Source organism: Myxocyprinus asiaticus, chromosome 35 (genome assembly GCF_019703515.2).
Source record: "Myxocyprinus asiaticus isolate MX2 ecotype Aquarium Trade chromosome 35, UBuf_Myxa_2, whole genome shotgun sequence".
NCBI classification, from domain to species: Eukaryota; Metazoa; Chordata; class Actinopteri; order Cypriniformes; family Catostomidae; genus Myxocyprinus; species Myxocyprinus asiaticus.
Window position 1 is genome coordinate 33,324,811 of NC_059378.1, and position 16,298 is coordinate 33,341,108.

Here is a 16,298-nt window from a genome sequence, read left to right on the forward strand (position 1 = left end):
TTACAAGTGCTGGCTAATGCTTAACATAGATTTTCTAAACATTTTATTCATGTTAACACTAACGATGTCCGGCTTTGCCAGTCAGAGATCACTAGAGATAATGTTAAAGAGGTGTGTGAACTTGTAAAAACAATGTCAGACACTGTAATATGCTCTGGCCACCTCCCTGCTCATCGTGGTGATGAGGTTTATAGTAGATTAGAGTCACTGAATGGCTGGATGTCTGAGTGATGTCTGGAGAATAGCACAGGATTCATAGACAATTGGATGAGTTTTTGGGGTAGACCTGACCTGATAAAGAGAGATGGAGTCCATCCCTCCAAGGAAGGTGCCGCTCTCTTCTCTAATAATTTGGCTCATAGTCTTTATAGTGATAATATTTGACTAACTGGGGCCCAGGTCAGGAAGCAGACAAACTGGCTAATCCGAACGTCTGCTAGCTGCCTTGAGACGTCACACAGGTCACATAAACTACAACACATAGAGAAGGAATATATCATATAGAAACTGTGTCTGTTCCCCGTACTACCAAACACAAACCCCTCACTAAATCATTTAGAAAAAAATGTATTAAGGTAAAACTTGAAAATAACAACATTTGAAGATCATGATCATGAACATCATATAAAGGTAGGGCCACTAAACATTAGATCTCTTTCAACCAAAGCACTAATTGTAAATTAAATTATTACAGATCATAGTTTGGATGTGCTCTGTTTGACTGAAACCTGGCTTAAACTGGATGAATATATTAGTTAAATGAGTCTACTCCCACAGGTTATTGTTATAAAAATGAGCCTCGCCTGAAGGGTCGAGGAGGAGGTGTTGCTGCAATTTACAGTGAAGTTTTTGGTGTTACTCAGAGGACAGGATATAAATTTAAGTATTTTGGACTAATAATGCTCAATGTGACACCATCAGATACAAATAAAAAATCTCTGTCGTCTTTTGCCCTTGCTACATTATATAGATCACCCTGCCGTATTCTAATTTCCTTGGTGAATTTGCATATTTTCTATCAGATCTAGTAGTTACTGTGGATAGAGCTTTAATTGTTGATGACTTCAACATTCACATAGATAATGAAAATGACACATTGGGATTAGCATTTATCGATATTCTCAACTCTCTTGGAGTCTGACAAAATGTGACAGGACCAACTCATCACCATAATCATAAGCTATATTTAATTCTGTAATATAGAGTTGATGTTGATACTATAGAAATTCTGCCGCAGAGTGATGACATCTCAGATCATTACCTCGTCTCTTGTATTCTGCAATCAGCTAATGTTACTCAATCTACACCACACCATCTTTCAAGTAGAACTATTCTTTCGACCACTAAAGACACTAATAATCTTCCAGATTTATCTCATATACTCAGTAAGACAAAAAGTCCAGAAGAACTTAATAACAGAAAATATAAATATAGTCTTCTCTCGCACTCTTGATAGTGCCGTCCCCATTCGATTAAAGAAAATAAAAATAAAAAAGCCCCGCACCATGGTACAGTGATCACACTCATGCTCTCAAGAGAGCAGCTCAGAAAATGGAGCGCAAGTGGAAGAATACAAAATTAGAAGTATTTCGCGGTGCATGGAATGATAGTGTCTGTAGCTACAGACAGGCACTAAAAGCTGCCATGTCAGCATATTTTAGCAAACTCATAGTAAATAACCACAACAATCCTAGGTGTTTATTCAGTACTGTGGCTACATTGGTTAGGAATAAAGCCTCGACTGAACCAGATATTCCATCGCAGCACAATAGAATTCATGAATTTCTTTACTGATAAAATTGAAATAATAAGAAATAAAATTGGAATTATACAATCGTCTGTCACAGTACCACAGAAAACAGTGTCTCATAATGTTCCTCATGAGCAACTTCAATCTTTCGCTGTAATAGGTCATGAAGAGCTAACAAAACTTATCGAAACATCAAAAGCCACAACATGTATGTTAGATCCAATACCAACTAAGCTCTTAAAAAAGATATTCTCTGTAATCTCAGAACCTTTTCTTAATATTATTAACTCCATGCTATCCTTAGGACATTTCCCAAGAAAATTAAAAATGGCAGTTATCAAACTGCTTATTAAGAAGCCACAGCTTGATCCTGGAGAATTAGCTAATTATAGACCGATTTCAGATCTCCCGTTTATGTCAAAAATACTAGAAAAGGTAGTGTTCTCCCAACTATGTTCATTTCTACAGAGAAATAGTATATATACATGAACAATTTCATTCAGAATTTAGGCCCCATCACAGTACAGAGACTACACTTATCAGAGTTACAAATGACTTGCTCTTATCATCTGATCGTTGCTGCATTTCTCTTCTAGTGCTTTTAGATCTTAGTGCTGCCTTCGACACCATAGATCAGGACATTCTCCTGAATAGGCTTGAGAATTATGTTGGCATTTGTGGACTTGCATTAGCATGGTTTAGGTCCTATTTAGCAGACTGCTACCACTTTGTCTGTGTAAATGAGGAATTGTCAAATCACACAAAAGTTAAGTACGGAGTGCCACAGGGATCAGTTTTAAGGCCTCTGATTTTCCCCTTATATATGCTTCCCCTGGGAGATATTATCATGAATCATGGAATAAGTTTCCACTGTTATGCCGACGAAACCCAACTTTATATTTCTTCGAAACCTGATAAAATTTCACAATTCTCCAAATTAGCAGAGTGTATCAATGAAATCAAAGTCTGGATGGCCAGAATTTTCCTTTTACTCAATTCCGACAAAACAGAGGTACTAATTATTGGACCAAAAACCTCTAAAAATAAGCCGCTAAAATATAATTTGACTCTTGATGGAAGTACTGTTACATCGTCTTCTATAGCGAAGAACTTAGGTATTATATTTGATACCAATCTGTCCTATGAAAATCAACAGCATTCTTCCACCTCAGAAATATTGCTAAGTTACGACACATGCTCTCTGTTGCTGAGGCTGAAAAACTTAATCATGTGTTCATGACCTCAAGACTAGATTATTGTAATGCATTACTGGGAGGATGTCCTGCAAGTTCAATAAATAAACTTCAATTGGTTCAAAATGCAGCAGTCAGAGTGCTGACTAGAACCAAGAAATATGATCATATTAGCCCAATTTTATCATCGTTACATTGGCTACATGTTAAATTTCATATTAATTCTAAACTTTTGTTACTAGACTGTGGCATAGTCTCCCTATCACTGTTCGGAATGCTGACACACTCTCTCAGTTTAAGTCTAGACTAAAGACTCATCTATTTAGCCAGGCATACACCTAATTTTTCCATCAACTCACAATTAGGCTGCTTTAGTTTGGTCTGCTGGAACCAGAAACATTTATCATGATCTGTAACTCTGCAAAAAATGTAATGGCATCTATGATAATATTATTCTATTTGTTTCCCCGTCTCAACTTCAGGATTCATATCCCGAGGTTACCAGAGCCGGCTAGATCCAGCTCTGTTTCTGCTTGGTGTCGGACTCCACTGCTACGTGTCTCTGAGTGATGATGACTAAATGCAGCCGGTGCCAGCCTGACATCACTTCAGTCTCTTACGATGGACTTCAGGGGATGAACTGATGCCTACTCCAACCATAAGACATGCGATACTTCATATGTCACTGCCTGAACCTTGGACTTAGGATAGACCTCTCTGAAATGACCTGTCAGTTGATCTGCGATGCACCTCACTGATCTCTGCCTGCATCACCATGGTCAAATGATGGACTAAACTCTTAAAATGGAATACATAGATTATCAATTAATTGCCAACAAAAGCCTTTATTAGCCAACTAACAAAGAACAATGCAAACATCTGCAGTTAAAACCAGGATGAACTTCAAAGACATTAGTCATTTATCTTACAGTTCATACAACATTTTTGTTTAAACACTGGCCCTTAACACTTACTTACTTTACTCATTTTAAACCATGACTTGCACTGCACATAAATAACTAATATTGGCATTATATTCATGCTGTTTATTCAGAGGAGACCTGGCCCCCACAGTGAGCCTGGTTTCTCCATTAACCAACATCTTATGGAGTTTTGTGTCGCCGACTGTGGCAAGGAACAAAATATTAATATTATTATTTAATTATTTATTTTTATACACAATTTACAATCATATTTAATCAAACTACACAATGATGACTCTAAGACTTTATAGATATTACAGTCTAATGTGTACCTTTCATTAGTTTCATACTCATTACATAATCTGAGAATATTTGATTTGGATTTGAATTGATTCATTTAAAAGTAGACATTTCAAGGTTTATACAGACATATTTATCATGTCTGTGCGTCAATTATACGCTGAGTTTCGGTTAAGTTTTGTGACTTGCTCCAGACAAAAGTTCACGGAGATGAAGGCAGCAGAAAGTGCATCCTGTTTGTTTTCTGTATTTTACAATAGCATGTTTTGTTTTTATTGTGAGTTGATGCAAATAAAAGTAGACCCTTTATAGTTTGGAATGATGTCTTCCTCTTATCTGTATGACTATAATTGATGGAGTATTTTAAGTCGTTGCCGTTGTTAAAAGAAAAAAAACAAGTGATCGCGCCGGTGCCTCCGTCGACTCTAGAGGGTTAAAGAAGAAACTTCTGTTGGTGTGTTGCTGCGCTCCAACTTATATCCCCATGATGACGCAGTCATAGGGCAGAAAGCCATTCATAACCAGCCCTATGCTTGGGTATGATGGTATAGGGTTTCAAGGTCACCACCCCTAGGAGGAGCTCCCACAGCATCAGCTACTGACACAGCTTTGAAGTTACCAATTTGAAAGGGCACTTAAGAGTTCAAATAGATTTGAATTAATATAACAACTGATGTTCACCATCAAGATTTTTAGACCTCTGCTCTCAAAAGTATACACTGGACACCTAATGCAACTGTGTTTTGTTAAACATACCAAACATGTCAAAGCTTTGAGATGCAAAAAATACTTTAATAGTAATGATAATATATGATTGTATATGATCTACCACGAGTGTAATCATCAGAGTGTCTCTCATGTCATTTGTGTCTTGCAGTTCTGCATTCTGGTCCCTGCTCACAAATAACAACAGCTAATGAATAAAGCACAGAAGAAAAGCCATTTTTTGAATAAGCACTTTTACGAGTTTCCACCTCTCTTTTGCTTGCACACATCTTTAAATCAGCACATAAGCACATATCTTTAAATCAGCTTATTATTTCTTATGTACAGTGTTCTGATATTTTTTTCCTGACATGACCCAATGTTAAAAACATCAGTAATACTTACATCAGTAACAGTTACATATTGCTAGTATGAGTTCGATTATAGCAACTAGAGTTTACAGGTATTTTTATGCATGTGGCAGATGCTTTAAACCCTGACATTTTCTCACGCTTCTTGTTCCCATTATCTTATTGTTAGTAGCAGCCTGCTCTTGCCCTTGAGCTGAAAATTAGTATTCAAATATTAAATGCTGCAAAATGCTTAAAGTTTTCCAGCAAACTTTTAGTTACATCTGCTAGAAGTTTATTAACTTCTGAGTGCTGTAAACTCTCTGAGTGTTTTGCCAATCTTTACTCTCCAGGGTGAAACACCCCAACATCCTCCAGCTGGTGGACGTCTATGAGACCAGGAAGGAGTACTACCTCTTCCTTGAGCTGTAAGTCCTGACTTCTGTTTGTGAGGGAAATGATTCTTTACAGTGTTACAGGGAGTGGTGTATGACAATATTGCACGAACTTTGCAGAAACCAAATTTCAATGTCCCAGTTACCTCATTTATAAAACCTACGTACAATCAGATGTGATCCTAAATTCCATGGATTTGATCTTATGTTAAAAGTGAGGAACAAATCGAGATTTATAAAAGCAGAAACTGATGTGAAAAAGTTCTTATGCGAACATCAACTGACAAGCATGCGTAAAAAAGTGTTTTGTGCTCATGCTAAGGTGTGCATGCTGAATTAATTTCTTGACTTTTAGTAATGCAAATACAAATAGTCAGTGACTGACTAAATTCATTAATAAATGAGTGAGCACGTTTACGAGAACAAGAGTATTCAGATATAAGTCTATGATATTCAGATATAAAAGAGTATGTGAATCTATTTTTTAAATTAAGTATAGTAAGAATATGGACATAGGTTGAAGAATTGTGTTGATGTACAGCAAATGCAGTCAATGAATGTATTTATTATTGATAATGAAAATGAATAACTGATGTTGACACTGACTTCACAAGGCTTAAGTCACAGCTGCTGGCGTCTGAAATTTAACAGAAATAAACCCTGTGCTCAGACTGTCCTAGCATGATTATACCAATGCGTCCTTGCCACATTCCTACATGTCTGTTTGGAATTGCATTCATTATTGTAATACCTTGTCCCTGCTGTATGCTGTATCTGTGGCATGGATTGTCTGATTTGTGCCTGCTACATTTGCATGATAAAGTGAAGACTTTGAAGGTGCCAACGTGTAGAGCAGGGTGTGAATAATTCAGAATCGCACCAAAATAGCAGCTCAGCGTGTTGTGTTTACCTGTTAATGGGGGTGGTGGTACAGTGGGTAAGCAACCAGAATGAGCCTTAGTACCACGGTGAGAAAACTTTAAATTCTCACAGGTGAGACACGTTCACAAAATCACCGCCAAGAGGCACAAAGGGACACTTTTGTCACCATTGTTTAGTAGTGTGAAGAAAGTGAGAGATATTATGACTAAATTGCTAATATTATTATTTGTATTTATTTATTTATTATTATTATTATTACTATTATTATTGATGTGAAGAATGTGATCTAACAATGCAAAATGAATGGCAGCATTAAAATTATAGCTTAGTTAGCTCATGAATACAGAAAAAAATGCTCGAATGTCAGCCTTTTTCAATAACTTAACTGCTGTTTCATAGAAATTAGCTATTTAATTATCTTCTTGAAAATCAAAACGAAAAAACATTGTGAACATTCATAATTTCATTTGTTAGCCCTAATGAAAAAACAGCAACAATAAATGTAATTAATGTATATATATATATATATATATATATATATATATATATATATATATATATATATATATATATATACTGTATATATACATTATACAATATATATGTACAGTATACAGGAAAAAATTCTTCTGCGTTATACTTAAAAACTTACAGAGGCAGGAGATTCGACCTGGTTCAAAAACAAGATGATCAGCACAACTTATAACGTTATCAGTTTGAGCTATTAGTTGGCAATAACACTTTTTTATGTTCAAATGAGGTTTCTTTATTCGGTGTCAAATGGTGCACATTATCAAGCAATGTTAACATCATGTTAACTTGTGCTTCACGTTCACAATATGATGGTCTTGTCAAATTATGACATTGTATGAAATCTGAACGTCCTTTCTCGTCGAAACGCTGCTCCCAAATATTATGCGACATTATAAAATCAATCAGTAACTGAATGAACAACAAACTGCCAAAATTAATAAAGCTATACTGAGTTTGTTTGTTATTAGTGTCAGTATATTTTTTCAATGTATGTTGCTAATGTAATCGATCATGTTCTTGCCTGGCAACATGTGAGTCCCCACTGCACCTTTTTCAGCTCAAACAAAAGATTTAAACACCTTCACAGGTAATGAATAACAAAGATCATAACCTACATGTTTGAACTGCATAGAGTTTCTGGTTATCACGTGTAGCGTAAACCTCAAACGCATGAATTGAGACAAATATTATACAAATAATGTGGTCACAGTACTAACTTCCACACTAATTCATGTAATGGAAAATTGTAATTATTTTTAAAATATTTTATAATATTTTATTTGAAGTAATATACTTCAGTACCTATCGGCACATTAAAAGAAAGCACATGTTTAGAGTCTTAACAGTTTTTGGATGTCACAAATATGCGGTCTAATGATGCTCACTCATAACGTCTGTGCATATGTATAAAAATACTCACAAATTGTCATTTTCTCTAATGAAATGTGAATGAATAAATGCAAACAAATAACTCTCCAATGCATAGACATCCTTTTGAATGTTGAATGCTGCAGTTAAGTATTTATCATACGTCTCCATGGCAACGTTTAGGCAGAAAATAAATGTTTTGGTATTTTAAAGTTTGTTGTTATTCTTCTTTCTCCTCTTTTTTTATTTTATTTTATTTTATTTTATTTTATTTTATTTTATTTTTTTTTATGGCAGTTTGCAAAACAAGCTTAACTTGCCCTTACTGCTTCCAACGTAATGGTCATTACATTGTGAGAAAGAGCTCTGAGGCATTCAGCTCTGGCCTGTTGAAATTCTAAAGTTATAGCGCCCCTTAGCGGGTTAGAGCTGCTAATGGCTCATTCACGTGGTGATCGTGGCGGTAGAAAGCCTATTTTGAATGAATACCCACTGTAGGGTAGTGGTTAGGTGTCACAAATAAAGATTTACCCTGTCACCATTGTGCCACAATGCACTAAAAGTTGCTTTGAATGACACATTTTTTTTTTTTTTAAATAAAATAAAATAAATGTTACTGTAACTGTTCACTTTAGCATTTAGAATTTATTGTCCCATTTGTCCTCACTTGCAGAGCCACAGGTCGAGAAGTGTTTGACTGGATCCTGGATCAAGGCTATTACTCTGAGAGAGACACCAGCAATGTGATCAGACAGGTTATGGAGGCAGTCGCTTACCTGCATAGCCTGAAGATTGTTCACAGGAACCTAAAGGTACACAGCACAGCACCCTCTGGTGATTACCAGTAACATTTTCACACCCTCACTATATTATTTTAAGTGATATAGTAACTAATAATTTGTGTTTAATGTTTTAGTCAATCGTATCTTGTTATTATCTGTTAACAACAGCAAAGGGGTGAATGTCACCTATAAAGATCATGTCTGGGTCATATTTCCCCGTAAAAGAAAGAAATAGGAAATTGTATTTCAGTAATGAAAATGATAATTTCCCATATTACAGTAATTAGAATTTAGGGGGAGATGTGCTTAATTATCATGGAAATAGTCCTGAAATATGGATAATTAACAATTAATTAATCAATTCAGGGTGAAATATGATAAGCATATGTTTTGTTTTAGCACATTTTTATGGTAATGCTCACTTGTATCATGGCTGACAGCTACACATAGTTTTCCATAACTTTAGTCACAAATGATGTACATTATTATTATTATTATTATTATTATTAGTATTAGTATTATTATTATTATTCAGAAAATGGAGTTTGCTTAAGAAAATGTTTCTTGTATCTGGAAAAGTTTCTTTGGAACACAAATTAACTATTATCCAGTATTTTTTGTCTGTTTTGAAAAAATAAATCAAAGGAACCAGCATGTCATCTTGTTATTCTCATTCTCTCTAGCTTGAGAATCTGGTGTACTACAACCGACTGAAACATTCTAAAATAGTCATCAGTGATTTCCATCTGGCAAAACTAGAGAATGGACTCATCAAGGAGCCCTGTGGAACCCCAGAGTATCTGGGTAAGAAGCTCTTCAAAACAGGCAAAACCTCTTTAAAAACCCATGGGGACAGTTGCAGCAGATGGTCTTTTTTGAACAACAACAACAAAAAGAGTATAAAGCGAGTCTACATGATTTTATGGAATTTATATGGCTATAATAAGTTGTTAAAATTAGAATAGCAGTGGTGACCAGAGTACTCATGCCCCCATGCATAATTTTCCCATGTCTGTTTCGTCAACCAGCTCCAGAGGTCGTTGGGAGACAGAGATATGGCCGACCTGTGGACTGCTGGGCCCTTGGTGTGATTATGTACATTCTGTGAGTTTCTATTTCCCTATATACCTGAAATCAACAAATGGTAGCTTTATACAGACACTGTTTACACTAGTCTTGTGAAGCCAGACTTTTGATGATCAGCATTGTCACTTACTAAGTTCCACCCAATTAAGGTATAGTTCACCCAAAAGTGGAAATTTTAGCATAATTTACTCACCTTTATGTTGTTCCAAACCCATACACAAAAGGAGATGTTTGGCTGAATGACAGCCTCAGTCACCATACACTTTAAAAAAATAAATAAATACCAACATACTGAAAAGATTTCATTGTACTATAAAAACATTCAGTAAGTTTCAGAACTCAAAACACCATCTCTAGTACAAAAGGAGCATTTATTGACACCAAGCAGCAAAAACGGGTCATTCTCTACTTCTGCAAATTTTCTACATCATACGGGGGCCTTTATTGATGCATGACTGCCTCCACAGCAAGAGATCAACACTTCCTTTTACATCATTGCACCCTTGGCCCTGCACACTGGTGTTCAGTCGGTAAACGGAGAGAGCAGGACAGATATGCTTACAATTCCTGCACACCAAAGGGCACTTATACAGGACACATTCCTATGCACATCTGGACTATTTTAATTATTTTCCTGTATAAACATGCACTAGACACATGTCTTTGACTTTTGTCATGTTTCTCACGACGCTTTTTAAAAGATGCTGTATCAAGTTATAACTCTGAATTATAACTTTCTCCATTCTGTTTCATTCTGCTGAGCTGCCTCTTGCTGTTTTGAGTATAAACACGTCCAGGACGCATTCTTGTTCCCATATGCACTATTTTTAATTGTTTGTCTATGTAAGCATGGACTAGATGGATGCCTTTAACCTTTAACCTAAATTATTTGAGGGTTTGCATTCAAGACAATGAAGACTGCACTTTGAGTGGTTTGATGATAGTGGTGATTGGCATTTAATTCTATGCAGATCTCTGCTTGACTGTTTTAGTAGTTTTAACATGATTGCATGGTAAATATATCTGTCCTCATTGGTGTGGGCTATTTTTGTATGTATGCTGCAGTCTATACAAAATGATTTTACATGATCTTACATTTGTACTAATGGCCATTCAAGGGCTGATGTATTTACCATGTGTTCTTTATTGGAAAAGCTTTGACATATTTGTCATTGGCGAGTCTTCTGTGATTATATACATATGTTGGTAGTTTGCGACTCATTTGATTATAGACTTATTATAGTGCTGTAGATCACGTGACCTAATTAATATTCATGAGCTAGTCCAGAGCCCCGTGGAGGTTTAACCTGGCCCTGCTCATTTTAGCATGTTTAATATGTGTTTTTGGCTCATATCAGTAAGGATTGCTTGTGAACAAGTCACAATATGATTCAAGCTTTGCAAAGGGAATAAATGAAAGACTGGGCAGTTAAAAACACTATTGGACCCCAAAAAACGTAAGTAACCAGTTTCATTCATTAATGTTTTGTCTGTCATGATATTTATAGTTTATGGTGCTGCAGGGCTTGATTAAATAGTTTGAAATATTTGGATGCCATGTGTTGGATGTGCATTATGTGTAAACCCTGAAGAAAAGTTTTTTATTGTTTTGCAGCTGGTTCATTGTCTTCCAATTGAGTTTAAAATAATCTGTATTCGAGGGGCTGCATAATGGGGCTACACAGAGAAAGGGTGGAAAATTATCATATATTACCAAATTATGATGCAAAGTTTTGGCGCAAAAAATAAAATAAAAATAAAAATCATATTCATTATCATTAGAAGTGAACCTTAAGAAAAAAAAAAAAAATATATATATATATATATATATATATATATATATATATATATATATAAAGAGAATGTCATGACACCTTTAATATGTCCTTTGATGTTGCATGGAAGAAAAAAAGTCATACAGTTGAGTAAATGATGACATTTTGTTTTGGGTGAGCTATCCCTGTAGACAGGCAGGGGCCAGTAGATCAACATGTAAACAACGAATTACAGTTCCCTATCTGTCACTCACGCAACGTTGTGTCGATGTAGTGACACTAGGGGTCACTCTTGGGAGCCCGAGACACCTCTAGTCTTTGATAAAAGGCCAATGAAAAGTGGCGAGTGGTATTTGCATACCACTCCCCCGGACATACGGGTATAAAAGGAGCTGGTATGCAACCACTCATTCAGATTTTCTCTTCGGAGCTGAACGGTCGATGTTTACTGAGCTGACTGTTCATTCACCTCTGCTGGATCTGACGGCGCATTTCAGCGGCTTCTCCCTCCTCTGCACTGGTGCACTGCAGAGAACGCCCCTGGGCACTTCGGCAGAAAAAAGAGAGTATATTTTTCTGAAAGAGTATATTTCTCTAAAAGAGCGGCACACACTGAACGTATTTTTATAGACACATCTTTTTAAAAGTGCCTTTCTTTCGTGTATGGGCGCGACCCACGTGGAGACAGCATTCGTGGATGGTGTCTCACTGTGAGAACATGACCATGGCAACGCTGCGGTTGCAGCTTGCTTTCGTAAAAAATGGGGCAAATTTGGGGACCCCAACGGGACCACCTCTGCCGGGTATCCCCCCACGGACCTCCCATTCCCCAGCATGCTCATCTGCCCCAATCGGGCTTCCGGATGAGTCCGCCGGCTCGTCTCACGGCAAGTTCGACCTCTTGTTCGGAGTCCGCAAAGCTGATGAGCTCTCGAGCGCAGCATCGGAGAGCGGGCTCGTCCAGTCAGACGCAGAAGCCTCAGCTGGGCTCCCCCCCTCGGGTATGGTTGCCCAGTCACAGGCTGGTGCGGAAATGATGGACATGCTTTCCCGGGCAGCCGCGAGCGTCGGGCTAGAGTGGAACCCTGAACCCTCGCGGCTCGATGATTGGTTCCTGGGCTCGCTGCGCCGCTCAAAGCAGCCACGCCCCACTCTAGTCCCTTTCTTCCTGGAAGTGCATGAGGAGCTGACAAGATCGTGGGAGGCACCTTTTACTGCCTAGTCCTGATCTTTCAGCTCCCCAGGGGCTATTCAGCGATTCCCCCAGTGGATAAGGTGCTTGCGGTGCACCTATGCATGCAGAGCACTGCCACCTGGAGCAGACGCCCAAAGCTCCCATCCAAGGCCTGTAGGTTCACGTCGTCCCTGACGGCCAAAGCCTACAGTGCTGCTGGACAAGCCACCTCCGCCCTGCATGCCATGGCTCTCCTGCAAGTCCACCAAGCCAAGGCGCTTAAGGAACTGCACAAGGGTAGTTCCGACTCAGATTTGATGCAGGAGCTGCGCTCGGTGACCTACCTCGCTCTCCGGGCCACGAAGGTCACGGCGCGGCCTCTCGGGCAGGCGATGTCCACTTTAGTTGTCCAGGAGTGCCACCTTTGGCTCAACCTGGTCAAGATGGGTGAGGCCGAGGAGGCACGGTTTCTTGCTGCCCTCATTTCCCAGGTTGGCCTATTCAGCGTCACTGTCGAGGACTTTGCTCAGAAGTTCTCGACGGTGAAGCAGCAGATGGAGGCTATCCGGCACATCCTGCCCCGGCTCAGCTCAAGATCCCACACCTCGCCTGCTCATTGCCAAGGGCCCCTTTGGCCCAGCCCCGGCGTGGAGTCCACCACAGGAAGCAGATGCCACCCATCTCACGGCCGGCCACCAAGAACCCTTGGAAGGCTTCGAAGCGCCCCTGAGACGGGCAACCCAGGGAAGACGAAACCCACCTTAGAGCTGGTAAGCAGACCACTCCATCCCCTGGTGGAGGGCCAGGAGGAGAATCTTTTGTTGCTTTTTCATTTAATTTCGCCACATGCCCAAGTGGCTGCGGTACCCAACAGTTCAGCAAAAGAGCAGTTTCCTCATTCCCTGGGTCACGTACCCGGTGTGCACGGCCGTCATCATGACCACCGTCCACCTTTCCATCCTTGCAGGTTTGGCGCTCCAGCGGCAGTCTCCCCGCCCCTGCACGCCCAGCTGTGGCACAAATCCACCCCTGATTTGACATTTTCCACGGGTCACGAGGACAGGCCTCTTCCTCCCCTATCCCAGGCTGTTCCGGGGTTGGTCACAAGGAGCCAGGTAAGTGCTTCGATGTTCCTGAACTCAGCACGGCCACAACATGGTGTGGCACCTCGGGCAATTCTGCTCGCCCTGCGGAGGTTCATGTGTTAGTTCGGACAGACAACACGGCAACAGTAGCATATGTCAACCATCAAGGCGGTCTGCGCTCCCGTTGTATGTCACAACTCTCCCGCCGTCTCCTCCTCTGGAGACAGCAGCACCTCAAGTCGCTGCGAGCCACTCATATCCCAGCGACCTCAACACTGCAGCAGACGCGCTGTCACGGCAGGTTACCCTCAGGGGAGAGTGGAGACTCCACCCTCAGGTGGTCCAGCTGATATGGAGTCGATTCGGACAGGCACAGGTAGACCTGTTCGCCTCCCAAGAATCCTCCCTCTGCCCGCTCTGGTACGCCCTGAACAAGGCACCTCTCGGTATAGATGCGCTGGCACACAGCTGGCCCCCTGGACTTCTCAAATATGTGTTTCCCCCAGTGAGCCTACTTGCACAAACCCTGTGCAAGGTCAGGGAGGACGAGGAGTAGGTCATCCTGGTAACACCCTACTGGCCCACCCAGACGTGATTCTTAAAAAAAAAAAAAGAAGAAACCAGACCTCTGGAATCCCCATGTCTAGCCCCTGGAAGGTAGACACGATCACTCAGGCTAGGGCCCCCTCTATGAGGCGCCTGTATGCCTTTAAGTGGCGTCTTTTCTTTAAGTGGTGTTCTTCCCAACATGAAGACCCCCAGAGATGTGCAGTCGGATCGGTGCTATCCTTCCTGCAGGAGAGGTTGGAAGGGCGTTTGTCCCCTTCCACCTTGAAGGTGTATGTAGCCGCTATAGCGGCACACCATGACACAGTGGATGGTAAGTCCTTAGGGAAGCATGACCTGATCATCAGGTTCCTGAGAGGCGCCAGGAGGTTGAATCCCTTCAGACTGCACCTCGTTCCCTCATGGGACCTCTCTGTAGTTCTTCAGGGTCTACAGAGAGCCCCCTTTGAGCCTTTGCAGTCAGCTGAGCTTAAGGCACTCTCCTTGAAGACTGCCCTCTTTACTGTGCTCACTTCCATCAAGAGGGTAGGAGACCTGCAAGCATTCTCTGTCAGCGAAACGTGCCTGGAGTTCGGTCCGGGCTACTCTCACGTGATCCTGAGACCCCAACCAGGCTATGTGCCGAAGGTTCCCACGACCCCTTTTAGGGACCAGGTGGTGAACCTGCAAGCACTTCCCCAGGAGGAGGCAGACCCAGCCCTGACATTGGTGGGTCCGGTGTGCGTTTTACGCATCTATTTGGATCACACGCAGAGTTTTAGAGTCTCTGAGCAGCTCTTTGTCTGCTTTGGTGGACAGCGGAAAAGAAGCACTGTCTCCAAGCAGAGGATCGCCCACTGGCTCATTGACGCCATAACTATGGCATATCACACCCAGGACACGCCGCCCCCGGTAGGGCTACGGGCCCATTCTACCAGGGGTGTAGCGGCCTCCTGGGCCTTGACCAGGGTTGCCTCTCTAACAGATATTTGCAGAGCAGCAGGCTGGGCAACACCCAACACCTTTGCGAGGTTCTACAATCTCCAGGTGGAACCGGTTTCGTCCCGTGTAATAGCACACACAAGCAGGTAAGTCCGGGACAGCCGGCCGGGTGTATCACTTGCGAATAGTGCCTTTCACCTCCCCTGAGCTGAAGACGTGTGCCTTTAACTCCCAGTAGTGTTCACAAACTGTGTTCCCTGGTTGATTTCCTCCGAGCCCCGTGGCAGACGAGTTTGTGGAGAGACTCGCTGCCAGCTCAGTACATGTGCTAATTAAGCCCTGTACTGGGGTAGGTGCTCCGCATGTGATGGTTCCCCGTAGGTAACCCCATGCGATGTATAACTTCCACTAATTCGTTTCCTTTTTTGGCAAACTGCGTCTTCCTTGGGCAGAGGCCTCTCTGCCCCAGTCACCATGCTTGTAGTAACTCCTCCCCCATAGGGCAGGACCTACCTTGGGACTCCCCCACATGGCATACTTCCAACATAGCTCGGCAAGACCATGTGACATATTTCCACTTAAATCCCCCCCCCCCCTTCTCTCTGGGCGGGGTGTGGTCTCCGCAGTGTCTTCCCCTTGGGAGGAACACCCTCCCCGACTAGACCTGGTGGGCCCAGTTGGTTAATCCCCCTTTTTTTAGGGAGTGGGAAAAAAAAGGGGATAAGAGGCCACGACTGGGCTAGCCCGTCTCTATCTTTTTGGGTAGTCGACTTGTCCCCAAAGGGCCTTTTGACACTCATATCTGTGTTGGGGGAGGTTACATGTCGGCCTGGTGCGCTGGCTACGAGGAACACAGTGGTCTGCCCCTCACACACCGCCAGTTCACGTAACACAGTTCAGCCAGTTGCGGCATTTTGTATAGGGACCCCTAATGTCACTACATCGACACAATGTCGAGTGAGTGACAGATAGGGAACGTCCTGGTTACTTGCGTAACCTCCGTTCCCTG

The 16,298-nt window shown here is 41.2% G+C and overlaps 1 protein-coding gene across 1 annotated transcript in view; it reads left to right on the forward strand.

The window, feature by feature from the left end:
- Nucleotides 1-16,298, forward strand: part of camkvb (CaM kinase-like vesicle-associated b) — a 103,954-nt gene that overhangs the window by 77,154 nt on the left and 10,502 nt on the right. Inside the window, exons 4-7 of the mRNA XM_051673480.1 lie at nt 5,575-5,649; nt 8,573-8,711; nt 9,365-9,485; nt 9,710-9,785. Coding sequence (XP_051529440.1) covers nt 5,575-5,649; nt 8,573-8,711; nt 9,365-9,485; nt 9,710-9,785 — 411 coding nt within the window. The remainder of the gene's footprint in view (nt 1-5,574; nt 5,650-8,572; nt 8,712-9,364; nt 9,486-9,709; nt 9,786-16,298) is intronic.